This window comes from Bubalus bubalis, chromosome 16, assembly GCF_019923935.1.
Source record: "Bubalus bubalis isolate 160015118507 breed Murrah chromosome 16, NDDB_SH_1, whole genome shotgun sequence".
Classification (NCBI taxonomy): Eukaryota; Metazoa; Chordata; class Mammalia; order Artiodactyla; family Bovidae; genus Bubalus; species Bubalus bubalis.
Window position 1 is genome coordinate 63,096,103 of NC_059172.1, and position 14,418 is coordinate 63,110,520.

The 14,418-nt window shown below is 41.2% G+C and overlaps 2 protein-coding genes across 5 annotated transcripts; one reads left to right on the forward strand and one right to left on the reverse strand.

The window, feature by feature from the left end:
* The first annotated feature begins 3 nt into the window (after positions 1-3).
* TIMM8B (translocase of inner mitochondrial membrane 8 homolog B) lies at positions 4-2,031 on the forward strand. Its single transcript, XM_006065250.3, has 2 exons — positions 4-144; positions 1,635-2,031. Exons 1-2 carry the CDS (start codon positions 61-63, stop codon positions 1,800-1,802), a joined length of 252 nt encoding a protein of 83 aa, XP_006065312.1. The 5' UTR covers positions 4-60; the 3' UTR covers positions 1,803-2,031.
* Positions 1,946-14,416, reverse strand: NKAPD1 (NKAP domain containing 1). 4 transcript variants are annotated; one of them, XM_044929748.2, is made up of 6 exons: positions 14,280-14,416; positions 12,828-12,904; positions 7,661-7,761; positions 5,980-6,129; positions 5,048-5,101; positions 1,946-4,613 (listed from the first exon to the last, which is right to left on the reverse strand). In XM_044929748.2, exons 2-6 carry the CDS (start codon positions 12,894-12,896, stop codon positions 4,112-4,114), a joined length of 876 nt encoding a protein of 291 aa, XP_044785683.2. In that variant the 5' UTR covers positions 12,897-12,904; positions 14,280-14,416; the 3' UTR covers positions 1,946-4,111. The 4 variants fall into 4 exon arrangements, with proteins under 4 accessions (XP_044785683.2, XP_006065309.3, XP_025122680.2 ...); XM_006065247.4 differs by having other exon boundaries at positions 1,946-4,616; XM_025266895.3 differs by lacking the exon at positions 14,280-14,416 and adding an exon at positions 13,713-14,273 and having other exon boundaries at positions 1,946-4,616.
* Between the last annotated feature and the right edge of the window lie 2 nt (positions 14,417-14,418).

A 14,418-nucleotide genomic window follows, 5' to 3' on the forward strand; every position in this document is an offset into this window, starting at 1 on the left:
CGCGGGACCGCCGCACATGCGCAGAAAACTCTTCGGAAGGTCGGTAACTGGAAACGCAAGATGGCGGAGCTGGGTGAGGCGGGTGAAGCCGAGTTGCAACGCCTGGTGGCGGCCGAACAGCAGAAAGCGCAGTTCACTGCACAGGTGCGGGGATAGGGACTAGTGTGGAGAGAAAGGAGGGTGAAGTACAAGTCCCAGGCACTCGTGGAGCTCTGAACGCTGGCGGCGTGGAGCGGCCGCCAGCCGCTCCGTGCTTGCTGCGCGCGGTTCTGCTCACGAAAGAAACGAGTCACTTCTGCCGCTGGTTACCTGCAGTGCTCAGGTGCCCTGTGAGCCTAGCGTAGGGGAAAGAGAAAGTGTAAAGCGAAGCAAAAAGTTTCGGGTGACGCAAGTGCACGGAAGCCTAGTTTGGTGGCGAGCTCTCTAGGCTGGCATTGGGAGGACCCAGCTTCTCATACTGCTCTGTCCCTTACAGGCCACGTGCCCCTAAACAAAATACCCATCCTCCGTAGGTCTTGGTTTCACAGTCGCCTGCTGCCTCACAGGATGTCGAGGATGATATGCAATAATATATTTGAAAACGATAGAGTAGTAGAGCATTATTGGATAAAAGTGGGCTGAAGTAGTCAGTCTAGATTATTAGGTAGAACAAGAGCTTCGGAGCATAGTTCCAGCCCCGGCTTTGACCTTTACTAGCTGCATGATTTTGGACTTACTACTCACCGTGCCTCTTAAATGGAGATGACAGTCATCCTTTAGGACCGCAAAAAGAATTGACTTACTACTTAGTACCCCAGCCTCCCGAAATAGCTAAGCCCTTGGTAAATGGTTATTCCCCGCTTTTGCGCGGAGTGGAGGTGGTGGGAATGGGAGGACTCGCGGAAGATAAGTGGCAAGAACCCTGGTTGGAAATCTTTGGGTCCTGAACATTTTGAAAGCGCACACATTTTCTGTGCTTCTGTGTGCATTTTTCTGTAGATTGGGTCCATAACCTTCATTGGATTCTCACATATATCCCTGACCCCTCAAAAGGTTAACGACTTAAGAACTGCTAAGGAATAGGCTTAGAATGAGATGAGTGCAGCGGTTTGGGGGAATTAATTGGTACCATAGCTTTCCCAGCTTATACTGGTGTCAGTTTGGAAATAAAGAGGGTATCAATCCTGCCTGCAGTTTTACAATCTGATTAAGGAAGTGACACAGAAAATAATTGTACTCTCAAGGAGGTGATAATAAACTGGAAAAACCTTTAGGGAGGAGGGGGGGGTATTGAGGGCCGAATTAAGTATGCTATGTATGGATCTACCTCATTGAAACACATTGGTTGGGTGTTAAATAAGGGAGTGCCCTGAGTGGCTGACAAAGAAACTGATGCATTAGGCCAGCACTGGGGTGACTTGATCAAAAGTACCTATTTTTCAGTTACTAAGGAGAAAAATAGACAAGGAGAGGATGAAAGTATTATTGCAGGGTAGGAATGAGGAGTTGGACTGTATTGGTGACAAATTAGGAAGTGAGGAAAGAGTCAAAGAATGGTTTAGTCAGGTGACAGAAAATGAGAAAAATGGGAAGGAAATTCATAGATAAGGCCTGTCAGCAGACCCCAAGTGGTTACTATTTTTCTTTCCTCTTAGGTGCATCACTTCATGGAGCTATGTTGGGATAAATGTGTGGAGAAGCCAGGGAATCGCTTAGACTCTCGCACTGAAAATTGTCTCTCTAGCTGTGTGGACCGCTTCATCGACACTACTCTTGCTATCACCAGTCGGTTTGCCCAGATTGTACAGAGAGGAGGGCAGTAAGCCACCCCTGGAAGAATGACAGCAGCAGCCAAGGACTGATTAAGCAGCCTGAAGGGCCAGCGGGGGAAGGCAGCCAGTCCTCTGTCAGGTTGGCTTCAGGCAGCTACCAAGCCTGTTGGTGCTAAAAAGGAACAGATCAGATGTTCAAAAAGTGAAATTTTATTTATTGGGAATTAAGAAATTCCATCTTGTATCACAACAGTTTATTCAATAAATGTGAATTCTCCAACTCTCTTTTTTAAATCCCATTTTAGGATTTAATATATAGATCTCTGATTGGTAGGAACATTAGAAATAAGTATGTTCCAAGGCCATTAGTAGTGCAAATGAGAGATCTTAGGTTTTGAAGAGCCATCCTAAGCCATATTTAAGGGGGTGGGAAGAACCATCAAAAGCCTTAGCCTAAGGCATCAGAGAGAATTTGGGGTTGAGAAAGGTGAAGAACAGAAAACAGCTTTATTGCTTATACATGACCAAGAAAAGGTAAACATGGCAAAAAGCGAAACAGGCAAGATGTGTGTTCACTGGGAAAGAGGCCTGCTAGTATGAGACGAAGAGGAAGTCAAGACCCAAACAGAATCAACTTCCTGGAGAAGCCTGGTTCCACTGGCCCATCTTCCTGAGTCTGTGCTTAGAATCAAAACTTTTAGAGCACAGAAACAATGCTAAAAAAAAAACCCAGGAGCTGAAAACTCCTTCCCACAAAGATTTCACTTGCTCCAAGAAGAAAACAATTGCTTTAGGTTAAGAGGTAGTAATTATAGACTGTTCTTCCCTACTTGGGCCCTTAATCTCAATGTTAAAAATATGCACCATGGAACATCTGCAACTGAGTACCAAAGTACTAATATTTCAAATAAATATCCCAAAAGGTAGCACCTGCTTAGAGTCAAGGGCTAGGGAACCTCCGGCCAACTGTTTATGACTAAGCATTTTATTAGAAATCTGCTCTGTAAAGAGAACAATTTAATACTTCAGAGCTACAAAATATTACCACCTCATGGAATGTGTCATAGGCTATTGCTGGTGTCATCCACTGTCAGGCTACCATGAAGTATTTCTGTATTACACACGGGGAAAGTTAAGGCCAGGGAGGTTGACTTACCTGCTCCAAACCTCGTAACCAACTAATGGCAGAACCAAGACCAAAAGTCTGAGCTTTCAAGATTTTTACTCAGCCCATGAAGTGACAGCCAGGAGGAAAAAACAATGTCACTTGTTCTGCCATAGTAAATAAAACTCACTTGTGTTCTGCCAGCCTTCTTCCAACGAGTTTGGTTTCTTAAGAATTAACCTAGTAGGATCACCATATTATAGCACAGGGAAATAACAAGATCTTTGCTTGGTGCTGTAATCCAAAGGCAGACTAGGAAGAAATGGATATGTCCCTGAGAAGCCTATTTCATTTTGGAATCGATTCAACCTAGTTTCAAGGGAAATCTACAAGTTCACTAACTAAAAAATGAACAAGGAAGACAACATTTAAATGGCTGTTGCTGCCCTGAATCCTTTTCAGTGCACAATGAGATAGCATGACTGATGCCTAATTCTTCATTTGGTTAAGGACTTACCCAAGAAATAATTTTGAATACAAGTGCATTTAGGCAATAAACAGTGGAACTGGAAAACCTTTTACTATCCAATCACCCATGTTTAGGGGTATACTGAGTATAGCCACAGACCCTGTCCAGCAGGGAAATTTGACAAAAACCCCTAGTTTCTACCAATAACAGCTGTCTAAGGATGTTACCATGACTTTAAAATGTTTGTTCTTATGCTCATTTCCTTAAGTAAACTGGACCACATCTGTGGGGCCAAAATACAGAAAAGATCAAAGCACCAAAGCTAAAGACAAAGTCAAATTGTGGCACCTATTATATAATAAACAAGAGCAACACGATACTTCCTCATCATACCATTCTACATAGCACTAGCTCAATCCATCTCTTGACCCCAGCCCTTGCTTTCCCCAAATTCAACACTGTGACTGGTATACCCAGGTCTTTACTGGATTCAACTTTCTGGGTCCTTTAATTTGCCGCATATGCACTCTACCCTAAATGTGATTAATCACAAAAAATAATCTCTTCAAGAAACCTTCTTAACAAAATAACGGATTCCCTATTAACAGTAAGAGGATCAAGTTTAACAGGCCAAACTAGACAAGACGTCTGTCAGAACATATATAGATGGCACAGGACAGCTCTAACCTCAGGCCCTGTGCCGAGCAGTAGCATCACTGGCAAACCCCAAGGTGTAAGAACTGTAAATATCCAGTCATGCAGAAAACAAGAATGCTGCTTTCTCATTTAGTCATCCTCTGAACTCTCAGCAGACCTTTCATCTGTAGCCACTTTCCAATTTGTGCGTTTGTTTGTCCTCTCCTGTATTTCATTGTTAACTACAGGGATGTCGGCTTTTTTCTCTCTCTTTTTCCTTTTGGTTTTCTTAGTGTCTCTTTCCTCACTTTCCTCAGAACTGCTGGATGCAGAATCATCTGATGGGGAAGTGTCACTCTCTGCCTCTAATAAAGGAGATTTCTTGAGAGACTTTTTCCTGGATTTTTTCTTGCGTTTGTGTGGTTGCTTCCTTTTCCTGGTACTAGAAGCCCCAGTTTCTTCTGAGAACTCGCTTGAGGAATCTGCTGTTATATCTGTGGCTTCCTTTTTGCTCTTCTTCTGTTTTTTGTGTGACTTCTTTTTCTGCTTTTTTTTGTGGGACTTCTTTGACTTCTTGTGTTTGTGAGATTCATGGGTAGATGATTTTACCTGGGGAGATGTTTTTTTCCCATTGGTAATATCTTGCTGATCACTACTAATAAAAAAGAAAAACTGCTTTACTGTAGAAAATATAAAGTGTATTTATGTAATTTTTATATTCTGCTTTCGAAATGGGAAGTTGGGGTTAACCTCTGAATTTTAAATAAAAACTCTGATACAAGCTTACCATCTCACTTTATCACTGAGTTTTCTTTCTTCATTTTTAAAATGAAGATAAAAATTCTTATCTGCTATACTGAGTTACTGTATGGAACACTGTATACAAAACCGACATGCTACAGATATGCCAAATGTCAGGAAAAGGCAAAATATCAGTCCTCTCCCAACTAAACTGCCTATTTCTCTGGTTACATTTTTAATGGCAAATGTCATATACTTGGTAAAAAATTAGGAACTTCATTTATAATTCAGACTTCGTACTAATCTTAGTTTCTAAGTTTTTTCCAGTAAGCCTACTTGCCTTACCTGTCTGTTTCAAATTCTTCAGGGTATAACTCTTTATATCCACTGTGGCCCCATCTGTAAGATAACGTTTTATTACACATATTACTAAAGCAATGCATACATTTCTTAAAACTAAGACAAATTAGCCTTAGGAGTGTATACATACACAGACACACACAGAACAAAAAAAGATATGGAAGAGCCAACACCACATTTATAGATCAGTAACTTGGTTACATTTTCCATACTATACACTCTCATTTCAGAAACAAAGGATTCCTTTATCCATTTGTAAGAAAACTTGCCATTCTCTTCCTTGAAACACTGAGGAACTCTTAATATGCTGCTCTTCAGTTGTGAAATACTTCTCTAAAAGCACTTTATAACATAATGCTGTCTACCTTGGGACAACTTTTTTGAATAAGTTAATTGAGGTATAATCCATATACCATAAAATTCACCCATTTAAAGAGTACGATTCAGTGGCTTTTAGCATATTCCGAGTTGTGCAACCCTTACCACTATGATTTTATAATACTTTCATCACCCCAAAAAAAACAATCCCCCCAAAAAACATCAGCAGTTATTCCACTCCTCCATCTCCTACAGCCCATGGCAACCACTAATCTACTTTCTATCTCTATAGAATCATATAATAAGTGGCCTTTTGTGTCTGACTTTTCTCACCTGGCATAACGTTTTCAAGGTTCACCCATGTTCTAGCATGTAACATACTTTATTCCTTTTACTGCCAAATAGCATTCCATTACCATTCCATATACCACATTTTGTTTATCCATTCATTAACTGACAGACATTTGGGTTTCCACTTTTTTGGCTATTATGAGTATGTTATGAACATTTCTGTAATAAGCTTTTGCAGGGATAATTTTTAAAAAGTACACATTCTCAGGCCAAATATCATTAATGGTCATAAGAATTTAGTTACAGACCTGTCTGGCATGTTAGCTTCATAATCATATAACTTCTTGTTCCAGGATTTAGCCTTAAGAAAACCATCATCCAGTGCTCCACAAATTTCATTCTTTGGCCTCCAGTAGTCTCTTTGACTTTCTTCATCAAAACCATCACTGCGCATCCGGCTATAACAGAAAAGAGAAGAACTTTTAGATACAGAAGCAATCTGTAAGGTTACTTTATGGACTATCATGCACAAAACTCACTGAACAAGCTAAAAGGAGACCAAAACAACCTAATACTTTTTTTTATAACCTGATACTTAAAAAAATACATATCTTTTTAACATTATGTCCTCCCTTAATCTGTACAGTTATTCAATGAAAATATGATCACTACCCCTCCTACTGCAGAGTACAGACAAAATAACTTTTGGACTGGGGCATGTTATACCTCACTCACTGATTCTGAAGGAAGCAGACCAATAATCACAGCTGGGGACATCTCAAACTGCTCCAGTGATTTTGAGATACACTCCCTTCCCTAACACCAGCTCCTACTGTAATTAGATCACAGTAACAGTGGTAGCAAGGTGTAACGCATGAATATGTTGAACTAGAAAAACAGTTAAGAACTACTAATCTAGCCTGTGCCTACAAAATCCCACTAACAAGTCACTAAGCCAGCTAAGAGGTTACCAAAAATGTTTAAGGGCCTCCTACATGCCTATGAGGCACTGTTACAGCTGCAGGACTACAATGGGAAATGAGCCAATCAAAAAACTGCCCCTAAAGAAATTATGTTTTAAAGACTTATTCATCATGACAGGCATTAATAGTCCACTCCAAAAGAACAGTATTTTGTTCTGGAATGTTACTTGGAATTGAATAACCAACACAAAACAAATCATCATCTGCACTAAGTACTTCCAAATTCTCAAAGAACCATCCTCAGAGAGAAAACAGACTGAAAAGGTATTTATTTTTATGTCGAGACCCTGCCATGTTTACCATGGATACCCTGAATACTTTCTTGTGGAAAACTATTCACACACAGTCAATCACTCCAAAGTCCACACACTCAGCAGGCACACTCCTTAAATATCTCACTATTATTAACTATGTTCCTGGATGGCTTTAGAAATCAGCATTGCTAACTTTATAGTCATTTTTCATACAACAGCTCTACACCAATAGGCATATGAGGCCCAGGAAATGTTCCAACACTCTGACATTCCTATACCTCCACAGGTAAGACAACTAAGCCTACATAATCCTTCATACTCACACTCAAATTATTAAGAAGGTAATGTGAAAGGTTGTGTAACTAAGACAGTGGGTAGATAAAGAAAAGGCAGAGAGAGGATGAAAGACTAAAAAGGGAAAGGTGTGAATGATCAGCTAAGTGACCATAACATGCTCATAGAAAATCTTAAGTCAAAAGCCATCAGGTAAGGTCAGAATCCATAGAATCCTTAACGTTTACAATTGTTCAAGGCAGAATTTTTTTCTCCATTCCAAATAAGTACAAAGAGTGGGGCTATATGCATCAGAGCCATTACCTGTATGCTTGAGTCAAGATTTATGAAAAAGGAAAGTCTTAAAAGACTCACAGAACTGAATTCATCTATCTTTAGCACACCATCATGTTTTTAAACAAAAGTTGATGATTCTGAATGAGATGAGAATATTTTGGTTCTCAGAGTTGCAACTTCACCTTGAACTGCTGGGTAACCTTCTCCTTTTGGTCCCCCGGTAAGCATCATCCATCTGTTTCTCCAGTTCTCTTATTTTCCACATATCTGATTCCTCTTGTATCTGGATTTAAAAAAAAAGAAAGAAAGAAAAGTAAGTTACTAGAACTTCCCTGGTGGCACTGTGGATAAGAATCCACATGCCAATGAAGACGACACAGGTTCGATCCCTTGTCTGGGAAGATTTCACATGCCACGAAGCAACTGAGCCCTTCTGCCACAACTACTGAGCCCGCGCTCTGGAGCCTGAAAGCCCCAACTACTGAGCTCATGTGCTGTGCACCCAGACCCTGTGCTCTCCAACGAGAGAGGCCACCAAAATGAGAAGTCCATACAACGAGTACTCCCTGTGCAAAGCAATGAATACCTAGTTCAGCCACTAAATAAACTTATTTTTAAAAAATAAGTTAATAAAAATAACACTTTACATCACAGAAAAGTAACTGAAAATAAAGTCTTCACTAGTTATTGGATTACAACCTGTGTTTTGATCAGGAACCTGGGAAACAAATTCTGGTTTCTCTCGAGTGCTTAAACAATCCAACTCAGTAAATCTCAATTACATAGAATTCTGCAGCAACAAAAGAGCTTTTTAACCCCTGCATAGATACACTCTTCACCTTATTAACCAAGTATGCTGCAGTTAGAAAATGATAATCCCTTATGTTTCTAAAATGCTTTGTGATTTTAATTGTATCATCTCTATTGAATTGTAAGCAATCTTACAAGGAAAGCAAAAAAAAGGTACTATTACATTTTACTGAGAAGAAACAAAAGCTCATAGATTTTTACCAAAGTCAAAAAGCTAATAAAGACTGGTCTTTCAACTTTCTAGGCTATGTCTCTTTTACAACACAGTAATTTTTGTTAAAAACAAAGCAAAACAAAACAAATAGCATGAGAACTGTTAGACAATTTCCTGAAAAGCAGAGTACAGCTGCACAAAGAATAATCAGCTATTTCTAAGCCCTCATATAATATTCTGTTAAATTTGCGCTCAATTTACCTTTTTTAATCACTGCTTTCAAATATAAGCTTACCATCCAACTAGGAGAGGTTTAAAGCAATTGCAGAGGCTGCTTATGTAACAGCTACACGCTCACTCACAATCAAAATATCAGGGGATAGGACAATAATAACATCTGCAATCTAATTAGGAGTTGCATTTTTTCATATTGTTCAAGAGAACACACTGGTCATAGCAAACACCCTCTTCCAACAACACAAAAGATGACTCTACACATGGACATCACCAAATGGTCAATACCAAAATCAGACTGATTATATTCTTTGCAGCCAAAGATGGAGAAGCTCTATACAGTCAGAAAAAACAAGACCAGGAGCTGACTGTGGATCAGATCATGAACTCCTTATTGCAAAATTCAGACTTAAAGAAAGTAGGGAAAACCACTAGGCCATTCAGGTATGACCTAAATCAAATCCCTTATGATTATACACTGGAAGTGACAAATAGATTCAAGGGATTACATCTAATAGACAGAATGCCTGAAGAACTATGGATGGAGATTCCTAACACTGTATAGGAGGCAATGATCAAAACCAACCCCAAGAAAAAGAAATGCAAAAAGGTAAAATGGTTGTCTGAGGAGGCCTTACAAATAGCTGAGAAAAGAAGAGAAACAAAAGCAAAGGAGAAAAGGAGAGATCTATCCATCTGAATGCAGACTTTCAAAGAATATCAAGGAGAGTTAAGGAAGCCTTCCTCAGTGATCAATGCAAAGAAATAGAGGAAAACAACGGAATGGGGAAGACTAGAGATCTCTTCAAGAAAATTAGAGATACCAAGGGAACATTTCATGCAAAGATGAATGCAATAAAGGACAGAAACAGTATGGACCCAACAGAAGCAGAAGATATTAAGAAGAGGCGGCAAGAATACACAGAAGAACTGTACAAAAAAGATCTTAATGACCCAGATAACCACGATGGTGTGATCACTCACCTAGAGCCAGACATCCTGGAATGTGAAGCCAAGTGGGCCTTAGGATGCATCACTATGAGCAAAGCTAGTGGAGGTGACGGAATTCCAGCTGAGCTATTTCAAGTCCTAAAAGATGATGTTGTTAAGTGCTGCACTCAATATGCCAGCAAATTTGGAAAATTCAGCAGTGGCCACAGGACTGGAAAAGGTCAGTTTTCATTCCAATCCCTAAGAAAGGAAATGCCAAAGAATGCTCAAACTACTGCACAATTGCACTCATCTCACAGGCTAGCAAAAGTAATGCTCAAAATTCTCCAAGTTAGACTTCAACAGTGTGTGAACCAAAACTTCCAGATGTTCAAACTGGATTTAGAAAAGGCAGAAGAACCAGAGATCAAATTGCCAACATCTTTTAGATCACAGAAAAAGCAAGAGAATTCCAGAAGAACATCTATTTCTGCTTCATTACTACTCTAAAGCTTTTGACTGTGTGGATCATAACAAACTGTGGAAAATTCAAGAGTTGGGAATACCAGACCACCTTACCTGCCTCCTGAGAAATCTGTATGTAGGTCAAGAACCAACAGTTAGAACCAGACATGGAACAACATACTGGTTCCAAACTGGGAAAGGAGTACTTCGAGGCTATGTATTATCACCCTGCTTATTATTTTTTTTGCAGAGTACATCATATGAAATGCCCAGCTGGATGAAGCACAAGCAGGAATCAAGACTTCAGGGAGAAATATCAATAACCTTAGATATGCAGATGACACCACCCTTATGGAAGAAAGCAGAGAGGAACTAAAGAGCCTCTTGATGAAAGTCAAAGAGGAGAGTGAAAAAGCTGGCTTAAAACTTAACATTCAAAAGACGAAGATCACGGTATCTGGTCCCATCACTTCATGGCAAATAGATAGGGAAACACTGGAAACAGTGGCTGACTTTATTTTTGGTGGCTCCAAAATCACTGCAGATGGTGACTACAGCCATGAAATTCAAAGATGCTTGCTCCTTGGAAGAAAAGTTATGACAAACCTAGACAGCGTATTAAAAAGTAGAGACATTACTTTACCAACAAAGGTCCATCTAGTCAAAGCTATGGTTTTTCCAGTAGTCATGTATGGATGTGAGAGTTGGACCATAAAGAAACCTGAGCACAAAAGAATTGATGTTTTTGAACTGCGGAGCTGGAGAAGACTCGAGAGTCCTTTGGACTACAAGGAGATCAAAGCAGTCAATCCTAAAGGAAATCAGTCCTGAACATTCATTGGAAACACTGATGCTGAAGCTCCAAAACTTTGGCCACCTGATCTAAGAGTTGATTCACTGGAAAGACCGTGGTGCTGGGAAAAACTGAAGGTAGGAAGAGAAGGGGATGACAGAGGAGGAGACAACTGGATGGCATCACTGACTCAATGGACATGAGTTTCAGCAAGCTCAAGGAGTTGGTGATAGACAGGGAAACCTGGCATGATGCCATCCATGGGGTCGCAGAGTTGGACACCACTGAGAAACTGAACTGAACTGAAACAGAAGTTGCACAGAGTTCACCAAAGACAACTAAAGTTTTGACCTTATCTGCTCTCATGACCTCTATCACTTCCTGCATCAGTAACCCTCAAACCTTTATATCCAGTCTCAATTTTTCTCCTTTCCTCCAAGTCTAAGTTGCCAACTGTCTGGATATCCTATAAGCACCTTACAATCAACATGTTCAAAACCAAATTAATTACCTTTCCCATCATATCTGTCTCTTATTTTGTTCCCTATCTCAATTAATTGCATCATCATCATCATTCACCCAGTCACACAAGGTGGTTATATTTGATTCCAGAATTATCACTATCATCCAATCAATCATCAAGTTCCTTGAACTCCAGTCCCTAAATTCTTCATCTTCATCCCTACTATCACTGTTTTCATATGAATCCCTCATCATCTCTCACCTGAAATACTACAACTATCGCCTAACTGGCCTCTCTACTATTTCAACCCATCTGATCTATCCCTCCCTAGCTAACAAATCATCTTTCTAAAATATAAATACAGTCAAACAGTGGAAACAGTGACTGACTTTATTTTTCTGGGCTCCAAAATCACTGCAGATGGTGAATGCAGCAATAAAATTAAAAGATGCTTACTTCTTGGAAAGAAAGTTATGACCAACCTAAATAACATATTAAGAAGCAGAGACATTACTTTGCCAGCAAAGGTCCATCCAGTCAAGGCTATGGTTTTTCCAGTGGTCATGTATGGATGTGATAGTTGAACTATAAAGAAAGCTGAGCATCGAAGAATTGATGCTTTTGAGCTGTGGTGTCGGAGAAGACTCTTGGAGAGTCCCTTGGACTGCAAGGAGATTCAACCAGTCCATCCTAAAAGAGATCAGTCCTGGGTGTTCATTGGAAGGACTGATGCTGAAGCTGAAACTCCAATACTTTGGCCATCTGATGCGAAGAGCTGACTCATTGGAAAAGACCCTGATGCTGGGAAAGATTGAGGGCAGGAGGAGAAAAGGACGAAAGAGGATGAGATGGTTGGATGGCATCATCGACTCAATGGACATGGGTCTGGGTGGACTCCAGGAGTTGGTGATGGACAGGGAGGCCTGGCGTGCTGCGGTTCATGGGGTCACAAAGAGTAAGACACGACTGAGTGACTGAACTGAACTGAACATCTCAAACCTTGCTTAAAAATATTTAATGGTTTCTTTATTGCCTACAGGAAAAAGTCTGATCTCCAAGCATCACAATCCAACTCTAATTCACCACTCAAGCCTCATCTTCTGCCATTACCTCCCAAATTCTCTACTTTATGGATGCATACAATTTCTTACCCTAAGTGCTTCATGCTCCTTACCATATGCTACTACATGATGTTTCCTCTGTGCTGAATGATCTTTGATATCTGATAAACTTGAACCTGTTCATCAAGAACTAGTTCAAATATCAGCAGTTCAAATACCACCCATTCTGTGAAGCCTTTCCCAATTTCCCAAGGCAGATTTCATTATTCCTTCCTCAGTGGATGAAAGCACTTTGTTATGTCTACATTACAATACTTACCAAATTATATTCTCACTATTTATTTTATTTATCTTTGTCTCTTCCAGCTGTACAAAAATCCCTCCAAGCACACTGTTTGCCCTCCTTAACCATGAGGAATAACTAAGGTGTATCTCTAACCTTATTGTGAGCATCTGTGTGCCGGATGACATTTCTCAGGAGGACCTTCCCCAAAGGAACTCGGGACATTCTTCAACCTGAAATGAATCAATAAGTAACACTTAATAATTTAATATATTATATTTTATCACTATGAAGCATGAGATAAAGAAAAGATCACTGAACTAGAAGTCAGTGGTCCTGAGGAATAGTTTTTCCTTCACCATTAAAAGGGGAAAACACCTGTCCACACTAATGTGAGGATGAAAGGAGATAATGTACATTGGAGTTCTTTGAAACTGCACCAAATTAAGTGCTTTCAAGAGCACCATTTTATTTAATCCTTAAAATAACTGTTTTATTTTCCCTGGTGGCTCAGATGGTAAAGCGTCTGCCTGCAATGAGGGAGACCGGGGTTCGAGCCCTGCATCAGGAAGATCCCCTGGAGAAGGAAATGGCAACCCACTCCAGTACTCTTGCCTGGAAAATTCCATGGACAGAGGAGCCTTGTAGGCTACAGTCCATGGGATCGCAAAGAGTCAGACACGACTGAGTGACTTCACTTCACTTCACCTTCATTCCTTTTCTGTAGATGACATTCCCTTAAAGCCATACCTTGCCCCAGGGCACACAGTCCAGGGCAAACAAAATTCAGATTAGAAATCAATTCCCAAATCTCAATTAGTTTTCAGTTAAACACCTAGATTTAAGAGCGTCAGGGCCACAAATGTCAACAGTAACAAAAACTGACCCCTAAAAACATCAACTGCAGAGATGCCCTACACTTTTTAATTCAAGGGAATTTTATGTTCTATTTTGTCCAGAAGCCTTCAAAAAATAAATGACAGAGATATTCACGTGTGTAGCTATCAGGGGCTTTGGGCAACCACCCCACCGCTCACTCACCCCTCGATCCTGAGGAAATCAGGCATCTTGTTAGTGTGAGACGAAGAACCATTCCATTACAAGATCTCCTCCGACCCAGGAAGCCAAGGAGTCAGGGCTCAAAGGCAGCTCTGCAGCTTCACCCGAGTCCTTCGTGAAAACGCAGCCTTCCCACCGGTTATTCCGCCCTCACCCGTGGCCCAGGTCACGGCCGCCGTTCCCCTCAGCCCAGGCCGACAGGCAGATTTCTCTCCGGACTGAGGCCGGGGGCTGCTCCGGCGCGGAATTCGGGCGGCCGGGTTGGCTGGGGCATTCCCCGCTCACGTTCGTCTGGGACGATCCCAGGGGTTGGGTTTCACTCCCCAAAAAGGGATAAGGACGCTTTGGACGGGTACGACCCTCGACGGGGCCCCAAGATGTATCTAGAGTGGCTGAAGTGGGGGTGGGGAGGGGAGCTTCCAAGTGGAAGACAGAGAAACTACCCCTATCTTCGTCACCGGGACCCTTGCTCCCCAGCGGCCACGGGGCTCCTGGTAACCTTCCTTCCAAACGCCCTCCCCACAAAAACACACACAAACACACCCATACCGTGCGCCGCAGCCTCTCGTGGCGGGGTTGGGGGGGAGGAAGCTCTCTGGGAGAAGAGGGAGCTGACTTCCCTTCCAGGCCGGAAGTGGTGCTCACGGGAAATTCTTCCCACCAACAGAAAGTCCCCAGGATTCCCACA